The sequence below is a fragment of the Kogia breviceps genome, chromosome 1 (assembly GCF_026419965.1).
Source record: "Kogia breviceps isolate mKogBre1 chromosome 1, mKogBre1 haplotype 1, whole genome shotgun sequence".
Classification (NCBI taxonomy): Eukaryota; Metazoa; Chordata; class Mammalia; order Artiodactyla; family Physeteridae; genus Kogia; species Kogia breviceps.
In genome coordinates this window covers 31,603,986-31,622,051 of record NC_081310.1, presented here as the reverse complement: position 1 = coordinate 31,622,051, position 18,066 = coordinate 31,603,986, and the positions used below count along the sequence as shown (strand labels likewise).

General features: G+C 36.9%; 1 protein-coding gene across 1 annotated transcript in view; it reads left to right on the top strand.

Moving 5' to 3' along the window:
* FLVCR1 (FLVCR choline and heme transporter 1) overlaps window positions 1-18,066 on the top strand; it is a 39,380-nt gene that overhangs the window by 11,060 nt on the left and 10,254 nt on the right. The window contains exons 3-5 of the mRNA XM_059073397.2: window positions 3,068-3,208; window positions 16,937-17,004; window positions 17,703-17,806. Of these exons, the coding sequence (XP_058929380.1) occupies window positions 3,068-3,208; window positions 16,937-17,004; window positions 17,703-17,806 (313 nt within the window). The remainder of the gene's footprint in view (window positions 1-3,067; window positions 3,209-16,936; window positions 17,005-17,702; window positions 17,807-18,066) is intronic.

Below are 18,066 nucleotides of genomic sequence, written 5' to 3'. Positions count from 1 at the left end.
GGCACGAACCCGTGTCCCCTGCATTGGCAGGCGGACTCTCAACCACTGCGCCACCAGGGAAGCCCCAAAATTCTTTTACACATATCATATAGTCCTCATACCAGCTTGGTGTTATTATCTCCATTTTATGAAAGAGAAAACAATAGCTGAGAAGCAGGAATTGATTTCTTCGAGTCATATAGTGAGATGAGGCAGAGCCAGGATTCAAACCTGTGTTTGTCTTATAATAAATTAATATGTGTAATGTCCTCTTGCGTCACAAAGGCACAAATAATGAAATCAAAAGATAATATTATAACCTGATTTCAAAAAATAGAGGTGGTCCTAAACACAATAGATTTGTTATTTATTCATCATGGGAGAAAAAGTTTGAATGTGGTGCCCAGAATCCTTTGGCTACTTTCCATGCCTATTGCTAAGAGTGGAGAATAACTGTTTTATTAATTAATTATTTTATTACTTAATTATTTTATTTGCACAACTTTTTGGTAGGGAGAAGAGAAGAAGTTAGAAGTCTATTTTTCAGTTTCAAAGGAGAAAGAAAAAGCCATATTTCATCCTTTGAAAGGAGCAATGAGGTGTAAACAGGGTCATAGACCAATGGTTTTTTTGTTCCTCTTTTTTTTTTTTTTTTTTTCTTCATAGACTTAAGCCTGACTTTACTATATTGTGTAGCTGGTAGATAAAATCTTGATTTTGTCCAAGAGAGCAGTTGACTTCCTGAAACTAAGACATAACACTTGTATTCAGAAAACAAGTCTAATGGAATTAAAGACTACCAGAACTTGTTTTTATTTTGCATTTGAGTTCAGATCTGAGCCATTTAGACTTATTTTACTATAGTAAATAAAAATCTAAGTAAGAGACTTAGGACTCATTCAATACCCATGACTACGTTGTAAGCATAGTTTTTACATTCTGAAACTTTGTTTTACAACCACGTGAGTTCTGTTTTACCAATATTAATAAAAAGAGATATCTCCTGTCTTAACTACGATGCAAAGAGGCTTTCAGGAGAGGACAACAGGCGTCCCCAACAGTGAGCAGATAGGGTGAAAGGAAGGGGAGGGATTGCAACCACTTAAAACGTTTTATGTCTACCAGTCCTCCAATGTAAGAATATTAAAAAGTAAATATTTATGAGTTATGCCTCCTCTTCAATTAGTTGTTAAGACCTATAAAAATAGAAGTCTAGTTTGTTGTTTTATTTATATCATAATTAATCCATGTTTTGGTGAGCAAAGAGCTGTAATTTTTAAATTTTTAGCAGCAAACAGGAGAATTAGAGAATTACAATATTGTGCAAGTTTTTTTTTTTTTTTTTTTTTGTAGTACGCGGGCCTCTCACTGCTGTGGCCTCTCCCGTTGCGGAGCACAGGCTCCGGACGCGCAGGCTCAGCGGCTATGGCTCACGGGCCCAGCCGCTCCGCGGCATATGGGATCCTCCCGGACCAGGGCACGAACCCGTGTCCCCTGCATCGGCAGGCGGACTCTCAACCACTGCGCCACCAGGGAAGCCCTGTGCAAGTTTTAAGGATCATTTCTTTCTTCTACAGTGATTTTCAAACCTGGCTGAGTGTTGAGTTTTGTGTAATACAGTTCTAAGGTTCTGTACTGGAGGTTCTGATTCACTGAGCCTTCTCTGGAATCCCAAAATCTGTATTTTAAAAAAATTTCTACATGATTACAGTTGACAGTCAGGTCCATCAGATCTAGACCACTTTCAAACTACAAAGCAGGCTTCTTTGTTGGAAGAAAGAAATAGCCACTATTTAAAAAGAGAGAGAGAGAGAAAGAGAAGGAGGAAATTCTAATATTTTAGAAAATATTACTTTCTTCTGAATCCATTTACCTGCTTTTTGGCTTTTGAATTTACCCTACTTTATTGATTCTAAAGTGTACATTTTTTTCATGGCATCTCTGAAATTGAGGTGCCTTTAGTAATCAGTCAATGGCGTCTAAGATGAATAAGTTCTAGAGATATGCTGTATAACATTATGCCTATAGTTAACAATACTTATTGTACACTTAAAAGTTTGTTAAGAGGGTGGATTTCAAGTTAAATGTTCTTATCACAATTAAAAAAATCAATGGCATGTAACATTGGTGTCAATTGAATCATGGTTATGTGAAAACCTTCTGTTGATGCCTGCTGAGATCACTAAGTGCCAGCATCAGATCATTTTATATTCAGTGAAATACAGCATTTTTCCTGTATGTATTTTAGTTTAAAATTTTGAGTCAATACTAAAACTAGATTTTAATTTCTGATGTACCACTCTTAGCAGGTCAGCTCTTCTATTAAAGTCTTGACTCCTGGCTAGCCATACCCTACAGAAATCTCTGCCTAGCCATCTGTTGTAGGAAATTAGTAGATCCTTCCCTGCCCAGCAAAAGGGCAGTCTCTAAATGTCTGGCTGAGAAGGCTGTGCGATCTTTCTCTAACTACATAGTAATGGGCAGTGCTAGAACTTACGGTATCAGAAACTATGTATCACACTTTTATGTCTCCCAGCTCTACCCCTAGATTTTCCATATGCAGCTGAAGTGAGTCAGCAAGCAGGACCTAGCTCTACTCCCATGAATCTACATGGACCTTTTCAGTTCTAGAGGGGTAATTGCATCAGATGATAAACTTTATATCAAATTTCAGAAGAAAATAGGTACTAACTCAAGACAATCCTCTAAAAGTTCAATAAGATACTGGCTTGCTCATATCTGATATTACCTCTAATTACAGATTGAACCAAATTTAGAAATAGAATTGTTGAGTACTTAATATAATAAAAATTAATCTTGCTTAATTAAAAATGGAATAATCACTGGGCAAAGTTGTGACATAGTATTGATGGTTTTACAATTCAGTTCTGTGAATTGGCCAAATCTCCGAGTTTTAGTCCATCTCAGAGGGTTGAGATTATATCAAACTATTCTTCACTTAGAAATTAGTGAAAATGAAAAGCCTTACTATAAAAGACTTTTACTACCTCTTTAAACTTAAACTGAATTTAGTCTGCTCACTAAAGAAGACTTGTATATTGAATTATCTTTTCATGTATATTTCTAGCATTCAAAGAAAAACCTCAGTATCCACCAAGCCAGGCTCAAGCAGTTCTCCAAGACAGTCCCCCTGGAGAGTATTCCTATGTGAAATCAATAAGGAACCTATTTAAAAATATTCCTTTTGTCCTTCTATTGATCACTTATGGTAAGTGGTTTTATTTTTGTTGATGTCTGTGTAAACCTTTGAGCATTACAGATTATTTTCTTATAATCTAGTGGCTTGAGCTTTAATTAATGAGATAATGAGATAGGTTTATTAACTCTATAATACTAGCATAATCATAAACTTAAATTTTTAACCAAAAGCAAAAACTTCAGAACGGATTTCCTTACATGTTTTTTAGAACAAAAAAAAATTGTGGATATTAAAGAGAGACACACCCTTTAAAAAATATTTTATTTAATTTAAAAAAATTTTTTTATACAGCAGGCTCTTATTAGTCATCTATTTTATACATATTACTGTATATATGTCAATCCCAATCTCTCAATTCACCACACCACCATCCTCCCCTGCCACATTCCTCCCTTGGTGTCCATACGTTTGTTCTCTACATCTGTGTCTCTATTTCTGCCTTGAAACTGGTTCATCTGTACCATTTTTCTAGGTTCCACATATATGAGTTAATATACGATATTTGTTTTTCTCTCTCTGACTTACTTCACTCTGTATGACAGTCTCTAGATCCATCCATGTCTCTACAAATGACCCAATTTCGTTCCTTTTTATGGCTGAGTAATATTCCATTGTATATATGTACTACATCTTCTTTATCCATTTGTCTGTCAATGGGCATTTAGGTTGCTTCCATGACCTGGCTATTGTAAATAGTGCTGCAATGAACATTGGGGTGCATGTGTCTTTTTGAATTATGGTTTTCTCTGAGTATATGCCCAGTAGTGGGATTGCTGGATCATATGGTAATTCTATTTTTAGTTTTTTTTTTTTTTTTTTTTTTTTTTTTTTTTTTTTTTTTTTTGTGGTACACGGGCCTCTCACTGTTGTGTCCTCTCCCGTTGCGGAGCACAGGCTCCGGATGCACAGGCTCAGCGACCATGGCTCACAGGCCCAGCCGCCCCACGGCATGTGGGCTTTTCCCAGACCGGGGCATGAACCCATGTCCCCTGCATCAGCAGGCGGATTCTCAACCACTGCGCCACCAGGGAAGCCCCTATTTTTAGTTTTTTAAGGAACCTCCAAACTGTTCTCCATAGTTGCTGTATCAATTTACATTCCCACCAGCAATGCAAGAGGGTTCCCTTTTCTCCACACCCTCTCCAGCATTTGTTGTTTGTAGATTTTCTGATGATGCCCATTCTAACCAGTGTGAGGTAATACCTTATTGTAGTTTTGATTTGCATTTCTCTAATAATTAGTGAAGTTGAGCAGCTTTTCATGTGCTTCTTGGCCATCTGTATGTCTTCTTTGGAGAAATGTCTATTTAGGTCTTCTGCCCATTTTTTGATTGGGTTTTTTTTTTTTTAATATCGTGCTGTATGAGCTATTTATATATTTTGGAGATTAATCCTTTGTCCATTGATTCATTTGCAAATATTTCCTCCCATTCTGAGAGTTGTCTTGTCTTTTTTATAGTTTCCTTTGCTGTGCAAAAGCTTTTAAGTTTCATTAGGTCCCATTTGTTTATTTTTGTTTTTATTTCCATTACTCTAGGAAGTAGATCAAAAAAGCTCTTGCTGTGATTTATGTCAAAGAGTGTTCTTCCTGTTTTCCTCTAAGAGTTTTATAGTGTCTAGTCTTACATTTAGGTCTCTAATCCATATTGAGTTTATTTTTGTGTATGGTGTTAGGGAGTATTCTATTTCATTCTTTTACATGTAGCTGTCCAGTTCTCCCAGCACCACTTATTGAAGAGACTGTCTTTTCTCCATCGTATATCCTTGCTTCCTTTGTCATGGATTAGTTCACCATAGGTGCGTGGGTTTACCTCTGGGCTTTCTATCCTGTTCCATTGATCTATATTTCTGTTTTTGTGCCAGTACCATATTGTCTTGATTACTGTAGCTTTGTAGTATAGTCTGAAGTTGGGGAGTCTGATTCTTCCAGCTCCATTTTTTTCCCTCAAGACTGCTTTGGCTTTTTGGGGTCGTTTGTGTCTCCATACACATTTAAAAATTTTTGTTCTAGGGCTTCCCTGGTGGCGCAGTGGTTGAGAATCCGCCTGCCGATGCAGGAGACGCGGGTTCGTGCCCTGGTCCGGGAGGATCCCACATGCCGCGGAGCAACTAAGCCCGTGAGCCATGGCCGCTGGGCCTGCGTGTCCGGAGCCTGTGCTCCGCAACGGGAGAGGCCACAGCGGTGAGAGGCCCGCATACCGAAAAAAAAAAAAAAAAAAAAAAAAATTTTTGTTCTAGTTCTCTAAAAAGTATAACTGGTAATTTGATAAGGATTGCATTGAATCTGTAGATTGCTTTGGGTAGTATAGTCATTTTCACAGTATTGATTCTTCCAATCCAAGAACATGGTATGTCTCTCCATCTGTTTGTGTCATCTTTGATTTCTTTCATCAGTGTCTTATAATTTTCTGAGTACAGGTCTTTTACCTCCTTAGGTAGGTTTATTCCTAGGTATTTTATTCTTTTTGTTACAATGGTGAATGGGATTGTTTCCTTAATTTCTTTTTCTGATCTTTCGTTGTTAGTGTATAGGAATGCACGAGATTTCTGTGCATCAATTTTGTATCCTGCAACTTTACCAGATTCATTGATTAGCTCTAGTAGTTTTCTGGTGGCATCTTTAGGATTCTTTAGGATTCTCTATGTATAGTATCATGTCATCTGAAAACAGTGACAGTTTTACTTCTTCTTTTCCAATTTGTATTCCTTTTATTTCTTTTTCTTCTCTGATTGCCGTGGCTGGGACTTCCAAAACTATGTTGAATCATAGTGGCAAGAGTGGACATCCTTGTCTTGTTCCTGATCTTAGACGAAATGCTTTCAGTTTTACACCATTGAAAATGATGTTTGCTGTGGGTTTGTCATATATGGCCTTTATTATGTTGAGGTAGTTTCCCTCTATGCCCACCTCTGGAGAGTTTTTATCATAAATGGGTGTTGAATTTTGTCAAAAGCTTTTTCTGCATCTATTGAGATGATCATATGGTTTTTATTCTTCAATTTGTTAATATGGTATATCACATTGATTGATTTGCGTATACTGAAGAATCCTTCCCTGGGATAAATCCCACTTGATCATGGTGTATGAGTCTTTTAATGTGCTCTTGGATTCTGTTTGCTAGTATTTTGTTGAGGATTTTTGCATCTATAGTCATCAGTAATATTGGTCTGTAATTTTCTTTTTTTGTAGTATCATTGTCTGGTTTTGGTATCAGGGTGACGGTGGCCTCATAGAATGAGTTTGGGAGTGTTCCTTCCTCTGCAATTTTTTGGAAGAGTTTGAGAAGGATAAATGTTAGCTCTTCTCTAAATGTTTGATAGAATTCACCTGTGAAGCCATCTGGTCCTGGGCTTTTGTTTGTTGGAAGATTTTAAATCACAGTTTCATTTTTATTACTTGTGATTGGTCTGTTCATATTTTGTATTTCTTCCTGGTTCAGTCTTGGAAGGTTATACCTTTCTAAGAACTTGTCCATTTCTTCCAGGTTGTCCATTTTATTGGCGTAGAGTTGCTTGTAGTAGTCTCTCATGATGCTTTGTATTTCTGTGGTGTCCATTGTAACTTCTCCTTTTTCATGTCTAATTTATTGATTGAGTCTTCTTCCTCTTTTTCTTGATGAGTCTGGCTAAAAGTTTATCAATTTTGTTTATCTTCTCAAAGAACCAGCTTTTAGTTTTATTGATCTTTGCTCTTGTTTTCTTTGTTTCTATTTCATTTATTTCGGCTCTGATCTTTATGATTTCTTTCCTTCTACTAACTTTGGGTTTTGTTTGTTCTTCTTTCTCTCGTTCCTTTAGGTGTAAGGTTAAATTGTTTATTTGAGATTTTTCTTGCTTCTTGAGGTAGGCTTGTATTGCTATAAACTTCCCTCTTAGAACTGCTTTTGCTGCATCCCGTAGGTTTTGGGTCATTGTGTTTTCATTGTCATTTGTTTCTAGGTAGTTTTTGATTTCCTCTTTGATTTCTTCAGTGATCTCTTGGTTTTTTAGTATTGTGTTGTTTAGCCTCCATGTGTTTGTAGTTTTTATGGTTTTTCCCCTGTAATTGATTTCTAATCTCTTAGCATTGTGTTCGGAAAAGATTCTTGATATGATTTCAATTTTCTTAAATTTACCGAGGCTTGATTTGTGACCCAGGATGTCATCTATCCTGGAGAATGTTCCGTGTGCACTTAAGAAAGTGGAATCTGCAGTTTTGGGATGGAATGTCCTATAAATATCAATTAAATCTATCTGGTCTATTGTGTAATTTAAAGCTTTTGTTTCCTTATTAATTTTCTGTCTGGATGATGTGTCCATTGGTGTAAGTAAGGTGTTATTAAAGTCCCACACTTTTATTGTGTTACTCACGATTTCCTCTTTTATAACTGTTAGCATTTGCCTTATGTATTGAGGTGCTCCTCTTTGGGTGCGTATATATTTATAATTGTTATGTCTTCTTCTTGGATTGATCCCTTGATCATCATGTAGTGTCTTTCCTTGTCTCTTGTAACATTGTTTATTTTAAAGTCTATTTTATCTGATATGAGTATTGTTACTCCAGCTTTCTTTCGATTTCCATTTACATGGAATATCTTTTTCCATTCCCTCAGTTTCAGTCTGTATGTGTCCCTAGGTCTGAAGTGGATCTCTTGTAGATAGCATATATATGGGTCTTGTTTTTGTATCCATTCAGTGAGCCTGTGCCTTTTTGTTGGAGCACTTAATCCATTCACATTTAAGGTAATTATCGATATGTATGTTCCTATGACCATTTTCTTAATTGTTTGGGGTTTGTTTTTGTAGGTCCTTTTTGTCTTTTGTGTTTCACACTTAGAGAAGTTCCTTTAGCATTTGTTGTAGAGCTGGTTTGGTGGTGCTGAATTTTCTGAGCCTTTCCTTGTCTGTGAAGCTTTTGATTTCTCTGTCAAATCTGAATGAGATCCTTGTCGGGTAGAGTAATCTTGGTTGTAGGTTCTTCCCTTTCATCACTTTAAATATATCATGCCACTGGCTTGATATATTTGATATATACAAGCCTTCTGGCTTGTAGAGTTTCTGCTGAGAAATCAATTGTTAACCTTATGGGAGTTCCCTTGTATGTTATTTGTCATTTTTCCCTTGTTGCTTTTAATAATTTTTCTTTGTCTTTAATTTTTGTCAGTTTGATTACTTTGTGTCTTGGCATGTTTCTCTTTGGGTTTATCCTGCCTGGGACTCTCTGTGCTTCCTGGACTTGGGTGGCTATTTCCTTTCCCATGTTAGGGAGGTTTTTGACTATAATCTCTTCAAATATTTTCTCAGGTCCTTTCTTTCTCCCTTCTCCTTCTGGGCCCCCTATAATGTGAATGTTGGTGCATTTAATGTTGTCCCACAGGTCTCTTAGACTGTCTTCATTTGTTTTCATTCTTTTTTCTTCATTCTGTTCTGCAGCAGTGAATTCCACCATTCTGTCTTCCAGGTCACTTATCTGTTCTTCTGCCTCAATTATTCTGCTATTTATTCCTTCTAGTGTATTTTTCATTTCAATTATTGTATTGTCATCTCTGTTTGTTCTTTAATTCTTCTAGGTATTTGTTCTTTAACTCTTCTAGGTCCTTGTTAAACATTTCTTGCATCTTCTTGATCTCCATTCTTTTTCCAAGGTCCTGGATCATCTTCACTATCATTATTCTGAATTCTTTTTCTGGAAGGTTGCCTGCCTTCACTTCATTTAATTGTTTTTCTGGGGTTTTATCTTGTTCCTTCATCTGGTACAAAGTACTCTGCCTTTTCATTTTGTCTATCTTTCTGTGAATGTGGTTTTCGTTCCACAGGCTGCAGGATTGTAGTTCTTGTTTCTGCTGTCTGCCAACACTGTCTTCTTTTGTGAGTTCTCCCAGGGTGTTTTTGGTCCTTTATAAATTATAGTTCTGACCACCGTAAGCATATGGAAAATGTCATCAATGATTCCTTTCTTTGACCCCATGTAAACTGTCATCTATTTTGACTACTCTATCAAAGTCTCATCCTTCTAGGTCTTTCAGCATAGCAGACAGATATTCCTCCTAACACTGTAGCTTTGACTGCAGGCACCAACACATTGTGTTCCCTTCAGGGTTTTCTGACAGAGTATTCTTTTGTCCTTATATTAACACTGTTTATTAACCAATACCCCCTATTTCTGTCTTACTTGCCTTCAGAAGTCACTCACTGCTATTCTTTTCTTTATATTTTGGGGGGGAGCAGTGCACACAGGAGTACATAATTGTTTTGTAAGTTGTAACAAATTATGCTGTGACCTAAACTCTTACCCTTTTACTGGGATTAATTCCCCCCACCCTTTTTCTTAGTGGAAATTATTAAACACAAAAGTAGAACATTTAATTTAATGAATTCCTAAGTACGCATCATCACCCAGCTTCAACAATTACCAACAGTTCACCAATCTTGCTTTTATTTCCTCTGCTTTTTTTCTGGAATATTTTACCTTTTTATTTTATTTTTATTTTTTGGCTTTGGCCACACTGCAGCTTGTGGGATCTTAGTTCCCAAACCAGGGATCAAACCCAGGCCCTTGGCAGTGAAAGTGCAGAGTCCTAACCACTGGACAGCCAGGGAATTCCCTAGAATATTTTAAAGCAAATACCAGATGTTATATCATCTCATGATTAAATACTTCAGTTCCTTTTCTTAATTTTGGTTATCTCCACTGCTTAGCTTAAACCTGAAATTCATAACTAGGAAGTAGAGAAAATATAGTGGCTCACTGTTATCTAGTAGAGCAAATTCATTTCTTTAGCCTATCATTTAAGGTGGCTTCTTTCCTTCTTTTATACCTCATTGTTTCCCAATACAAAATTCTCTTTTAGCCAAATTTATAACCAACCCTGTGTCACATACGCAGACATACAAACATGCCTTCACATGCATATACACTGTTAATTCTCATCTCTGTAATACATTTTGTGCCATTATTTCTTTTACCTGAAATGTGTTCTTTTTTTCCTTAAGCAGTCCTATAAGAGCTAGCTTAACATTTACCTCACTTATTGTTCATTGTATTATTCATTCATTTGTTCATTTATCCTACCAGTAATTATCATGTATCTACTAAATGTATAATAGTGCCCTAGATGCTTTGTGGATTAGAAAGAAGCATGATATATGATTTCCACCCTGAAATAATTATAATTCAATTGAGGAGATAATGTAAACCTCTGAAAAGTAAACAATAGTGTAAAAGTTATTTATCAGAAAGGTAACAACATAAGAGAAGTTGTATGGCAAGTACATGCGAAAGGCCTTCAGAATACATAATTGGGACAATATACAAGAAAGGAAGGGGTGTGGATGGCAGAGGGCATCACAGCAAAGATGGTGGTTGAGGCTGGCCTTGAAGGACAGGTTAGATTTGGATAGACAAGGGGCAAGAGGGTAATGGCATGAGCAAGGGCCTTAGATGGTACCATCTCTGAATATTCTGATTTCTGTGGAGCTTTTATGTGTTTGATAGCACATTATTTAGCACCTGATTATGCATAAATAATTAGGTAAAAATTTGTTTAGTTGTTTGAAATTTGTAAAGGACTTCCACATATATTATTTCAGCTAACTTTTTGAGATAGAAAGATTATTATACTTATTTTAAAAATAAAGACTCTGAGTTCTCATTTCTTTTTCTTTTTTTAAAAATATATTTAAATACTTATTTATTTGGCTGTGCCAGGTCTTTTTTTTTTTTTTTTTTTTTTTTTGACTGCATTGGGTCTTCATTGCTCTGTGCAGGCTTCTCATGGCGGTGGCTTCTCTTGCTGCGGAGCATGGGCTCTAGGTGCGCAGGCTTCAGTAGTTGCAGCATGCAGGCTCAGCTGTTGTGGCGCACAAGCTTAGTTGCTCTGTTGCATGTGGGATCTTCCCAGATCAGGGATTGAACCCATGTCCCCTGCATTGGCAGGCGGATTCTTAACCACTGTGATGCCAAGGAAGTCCCCGTGCCCGGTCTTAGTTGTGGCACGTGGGATCTTTGTTGCCACGTACGGGATTTTCATTGCAACGTGAGGGATCTTTACTTGCGGCATGTGGGAATCCTTTAGTTGCAGCATGTGGGCTCTTAGTTGTGGCATGCGGGATCTGGTTCCCTGACCAAGGATCAAACCAGGGCCCCCTGCATTGGGAGCATGGAGTCTTAACCACTGGACCATCAGGGAAGTCCCCTGAGTTCTCATTTCTTAATTCTAAATTTTATTTGTATAGAATTTAAAAGGTACAAAGGACATACAATGAAAAGTCAGTGTTCTCCCATCTCTATCCCCACTGGGGATTCCTTCCACTCCCTGGAAGGAATCACTGTTACCACCTGCAACTTACTTGTTATCATCTACAATTTATTTGTGAGGCTAGTATAACCTTGATATCAAAATCAGACAGGGACAGTATAAGAGAAAAATTATAGGCCAGTTTTACCTATGAACCTAGATGTAAAAATCCAAAATAAAATATTAGAAAACCTAATCCAGCTATTTATAAAAATAATAGTGCATCCTGACAAAGTTGGGTTTATGTCAGGAGTGAGAAATGATTTAGTACTAGAAATGTATGCATATAAATGACCACAGTAAGAGATCAAAGAGGAAAATTTACCCAATGGCTGAGGAAAAAGCATTTGATAGAATACAGTACCCATTGGTTAAAGACTCTTAGCCAATTGTGAGAAAAATGAACTTTCTGAACCTGATAAAGTTCATCTACAAAAACCCTATAACCAACATCATTCCAAAGGCAAAACCTTAGGAACATTACCCTTAAAAATCAATAAGAGGGGCTTCCCTGGTGGCGCAGTGGTTGAGAATCCGCCTGCCGATGCAGGAGACATGGGTTCGTGCCCTGGTCCGGGAGGATCCCACATGCCGCGGAACAACTGGGCCCGTGAGCCATGGCCGCTGAGCCTGCGCGTCCGGAGCCTGTGCTCCGCAGCGGGAGAGGCCACAACAGTGAGAGGCCCGCATACCGCAAAAAAAAAAAAAAAAAAAAAAAATCAATAAGAGGTATCCTTAAAACAAGGATGCCTATTGTCACCACTTCTATTCAACATCCAACTGAAAGTCCTGGCTGGCCCACTAATACAGGAAAAACGAAAAATATATGAATTGGAAAGAAAAAAGATGCTATTATTCGCAGATAATATGATTATATATACCAGAGGTCAGCAAACTGTCTTAGGAGCCAAATCCGGCCATTGCCGGTTTTTATAAAGTTTTGTTGGCTTACGTATTGTGTATGGTTGCTTTTGAACTACAAGAGCAGCAGAGTAGCCACATCAGGGACCATACAGCCTGCAAAGCTAAAATATTTACTACCTGGTCTTTTACAGAAAATGTTTTTGCTAGCCCCATGGTCTACAAAATAATTCAAGAGAACCTACAGACTCTGTTAGAACTAATAAGGATGGGTCCAGAAAGATTATGAGATACCTAACAATATGAAAATATCAATTGCATTCTTATAAAAAGATACCTTTTATAATAGCAACCAAAAGTATAAGATGCGTAGGAATAAATCTACCAAAAATAACTTAATATAAATCAGCTATACTTAAATGTTAAAAAATAACTTTATAAATTATAAAATTATAAAACATTGAAAGACATAAGAGAAGACCTCAACTAAGTGGTGGAGGGCTATACCATGTTTTTGGAAGACTCGAGATTGTAATAATGCCAATTAACCTTACAGGACCACTGCATTAACAAATGCCAATTATGGATTTGGACTGATGGAAAGGCCAGACACAGACACAGCCTTCAGAAACTGAACAGAGTTTACTTGTTGAAGGAATTAGAAAGAGGGAGTTGGGAAACCCTGTGGAGAGTTCAATAATATTCCCCAGGACAGTTGGAGAAGTTTCTTGACTTGATATTTGTCACCAAAGGGGTGCATAGTTAGGGAACATAATGTCTGAATGAGTGAGAATCATATCACACCTTTTGGAATTGTACCTGTCCCCCTCCATGCCTAGTATTATAGACAAAAGATTGGAGCAGACTTGTATGTGGGATAGTCTGGGTAGGCACTACACTCCTAGGACAGGTTTTCAGGATTTTTTAGTGTGCAAATCTCAGGAACCAAATAAACCAAGAAACTTTTTTTTTTTTTTTGGAGTTAGGACTATTTGGAGAAAGCATGATCCCTCACTACTGTCCCCATCTGTAGTTACTTGCTATCTGAAACTCAGACAAATACCGTACTCTAGACTCAGCTAACAGTATTCTTTGCTATTATAATTCTTTCTCCAGATTCTGGCTATCCTCACTGAGGTCTGGAATAGATTTGAGATCACCGTAGGGTTCAGTGCAGTAGAGTACACTCAAGCCTCAGCACAGGCCTCCTTTCTTTTCCTTGACCTCCTCCGGCTAACCTAGCTGGGTCCCTTATGCATTCCTGAACTCAGTGGGAAGTGAGTAACAAAGGCTAGTTACCCAGGGGGTTTTGATAAGATCTTTAGACCTAGGCCTCATCTTGCAATCTCCAACTTAAGCAGGTTTGTAATAAAACTTGGCTAATTCTGAAATTACTGTGAGATAAGTAAGGGTCAAGAACAACAATGGTAATTTTGATAAGGAACTAATTCTCAGATATCAAGACTTATAAAGCTGTGGTAATCAAGATGTCATGTATTAGTAAGGGATAGACGATTAGATCACTGGAACGGAATAGAGAGCCCAGGGACCTGGCGCTGTGTATCAGTTGGCATAGGCTAGGTTGCATTACAGCAGTGAAACCCCACCAAAAAAAAATCTTAGTGGCCAAACACATCAAAAGTTTATTTCTAGATTAGTGGTAGGACGGGAATAAAACACAGACTTACTCGAGCATGGACTTGAGGATATGGGGAGGGGGAAGGGTGGGCTGTGACGAAGTGAGAGAGTGGCAGGGACATATATACACTATCAAATGTAAATTAGATAGCTAGTGGGAAGCTGCTGCATAGCACAGGGAGATCACCTCTGTGCTTTGTGACCACCTACAGGGGTGGGATAGGGAGGGTGGGAGAGAGGGTGATGCAAGAGGGAAGAGATATGGGAACATATGTATATGTATAACTGATTCAGTTTGTTGTAAAGGAAAAACTAACACACTATTGTAAAACAATTATACTCCAATAAAGATGTTAAAAAAATAAATAAACCCCCCCCCAAAAAAAAAAAAAGTTTATTTCTTGCCAATGCTACATTGGCACTGTTCACTGTGAGTAGGCAGCAAATTACTCAGGGATCCAGGCACATGTCTCCATGATTACTCAGGTAGGAAATGAGAAGTATCACTTTTACTCACCTTTAAAGTCATATGGCCATGCTACTAAGTGCCTGGATAGAGAAAAACTAGAATATTTGCAGACAGCTGTGATGACTAGAACATTATGCATATGTGAAAACTTGATATTTTTAGAAGAGAATCTACATAGTAAATTGTCCTGGGACAATCCATTAGCCATAGAGGAAAAATAAGGTGAAATTAGAGAATGAATTGTGGATTAAAGATCAAAGGGTAAAAATCAGAACTTTATTATTATTATTATTATTATTTTTTGGCCACGCGGCACAGCATGCGGGATCTTAGTTCCTGACCGGGGCAGGGATTGAACCCGTGCCTCCTGCAGTGGAAGCGTGGAGTCTTAACCACTGAACCTCCAGGGAAGTCCCCAGAACTTTAATGTTTTTAGAAGCAATAAAGGGAAGGGAAGGGAACCATCTTTAGTATTCTTAAAAGAATTTCCTAATGCAAAAAACATAAACCCTAAATAAAAAGATTGATAAATATGTACATTAAAATAATGATATTTTCTAAAAAGACGTGACATGGGCTATGAGAAAATGTCTGCAATGCATATAACCAACAAAGGCTTTGTAGCCACAATATAAAAGTGACCCCTACTAATCACTAAGAAAAGAGCAAACAGTCTGGGGAAATCAGAAGACATTTATATGTTTGTGTGTGTATATTGCTCATGTATGATGCTCAACCTTACTAGTAATTGAGGAAATTCAAATCAAAACCAAAGTAAGATACAATATCCCACACATTCAAATTGGCAAAAAAAAGAAAAAAATTTTTTAATCTGGTGCAAACAAATTTGGCAAGGATGTAGAGTAAAGGAACTCTGTCGGTAGTACAGCAAGTCCCCTACATATGAACCTTCAAGTTGTGAACTTTCAAAGATGCAAACGTGCATTCCATCAGCGTCAGGCGTGAGTGAAACTGCAGCTTGCCCTCCATCTCCTATTGCTGACAGTCCTTCAGCTCTACCGTCTCCCACCTCCTCTCCCTCCTCCAGTCAGTAACTCTTCTAGTCTGTTCACTTGTTGCCAGCCCCTGTATGTCAGCTGTTGTACTGTACTACTGTACTTTTGAAGGTACTGCACTGTAAGATTAAAAGTGTTTTCTTTATTTTTTGTTTTTCATCTATTATTTGTGTGAAAAGTATTATAAACCCATTACAGTACAGTACTATGTAGCTGATTGTGTTACTTGGGTACCTAGGCTAACTCTGTTGAACGCACGAACAAATTGGGCTTAACGAACGCGCTCTCGGAACGGAACTCCTTCGTATGTAGGGGACTTACTATGTAAACTGGCACACCCATTTTGAAGAGTAGTTTGGCTATATCTAGAAAGTAGAAGTTTTACTCCTAGGTACATACTTAGAGAAACCCTTATACATAAGAACAAAAACATAGTATTTATTGCAACATTGTTTTAAATAGAAAAAAACTGGAAAAAGCCTTAACATGTCTATTGACTTAGGACAAGAGATAATTAAATGGAAGTATATTCACACAATGTACTATTATACACCAGAGAAAACTGATGAGCTAGAACTAAAAGTATCAACATGGTTAAATCTCAAAACCATGATATTGAGTGATATGAGCAAATTGCAGATGGATACGAATACCGTATTATTTATATACAGTTTAAATACATGCAGAATAATTCTAACTGTTGTGTATTGATACACATGTTATAATATCTACAATGATAAACACCAAGATCAGGATGGGGATTACCTCTGAGGAAGAATAGGATTAAGGAAGGTCTAAAAAAATGAATCTACAGCAAAGATGGCAAAATGTTAATGTTTAGCAAGAGGGTGATGAGTAAGGGTATTTGTTAAATTAGTCTCTGTACTATTTTGTATGCTTGAAATATTTAATAATAGAAAAACAATAAACTTAAATTTCAGTTAGGTTAAAAGACTTAGACCTAAAGTTACACAACATATGTGAAGAAACTCCATGATTCAAACCTAGTCATATGATTCCTGATAACCAGCTGTTTTTATTTTTCCTTTTTAAGTATTCTTTAATTAACATTGTCTTACTAATTGCCTTATAAGTCTTTGATGCAAGGGTGAGATCTCTGTAAGAGGGATTCTGTCGTAATGCTTTAACGTTCATTAACTTGTGTAGGCGCTCAGGAAGCGCCTACACAAGTTAATGTTATACAGTGTTATGCATAGGACTGTGATTTCTGGTCCATATGTCTGAATCTAAATAATAGTAAATGATGTAATGACAGAATTTTACAATCACAATCTCTAGTAAGTTTAGGTGTTAGCGTTGATCAGTCCACATCCTGAAAGGGAATAGCAAGAGGTCTTAATTTTTTCTGTCAACTGTCTTAAGAAGACATTATATTTTCACAACTGTCACAGAGTGTTCCATATTACTTTATGAACTAGTACATGGTACATTGATAGTTTTCTCTTTATTTATTGTAGGTATCATGACTGGAGCATTTTATTCAGTCTCAACATTATTAAATCAAATTATACTGACATATTACGAGGTAAGCTTCTGCCTATATTGTGTTGCATGCCTGGCCAAGAATTTTTCTTTAGCAATATAATTCCTGTTAGCATGATCATAAGGCTAAAGATTTGTGACCTTGTTGCCGTAAAAGATTTATATTTGTTTTCACTGAGAATACATTTAATCCAGTTTATAAAACAACATGGAAAGCAGAAGTCATTATTGCTTTGACAGTACCTCACTCTTTTTAAAATTTTTTTTAAAGAGATTGTGTGACTGATTATATGAAAAAAGATAAAGAACAAACTTTGAAAGAAACCAACACAAATATTAAGACATAAATATCAAGCTCTGATCTCTCTTTGCTTTTGAAAGGAGAATGCAGTTGTAGTATGTAAAAGCTATCAGCTTAACTTCCTTTTCAGACATCTGTGAATTACTTAAGAATTCTAACAAAAATTACTGTACTTCTAACCATGGAAGATCAAGAAAAATTCCCTTTTTGATTTCTCCCATATATCAGGGTTTTTTTTCTGTTTTAATGTACAATGTCCTTTAATATGTGCTTTACCTGCCTCTACCCCATTCACCTTAACACATGTACTGAATTCTTCATGTTGTATTGTACGCTTAATTATATCTGCTATTTCCATTGACTTTGAGAAGGTATTGGAATGTGAAGGATCTGTTTGAATTAGAAGTATCTCATCAACTTCTTTTGAAAAAAATTTTAAGGGCGAAGAAGTGAATGCTGGAAGGATTGGGCTAACGCTAGTATTAGCTGGAATGGTGGGCTCTATTCTTTGTGGTTTATGGCTGGATTATACCAAAACATACAAGTAAGTGAAAGTAGGCAAATGTATGGTGTACGACCTAAGGTATTTTGGTTTTAAAGGAGCCTTTACTTTTTATTTTAAGAAATTTACAAAGTGTTATTATTACTAAAATACTTGGATTCTAGACACTCTTAGGTTCCCTTAACTTCTTTTTTTTTTTTTTCCCTTCTGAATACAGTAGTCTGTGTATTATCTTATCGGTCATGTTTATTTCAACTTTGAGAACTTGGATACCTTATGAACTCTCCTCCCCTCTAATAAAA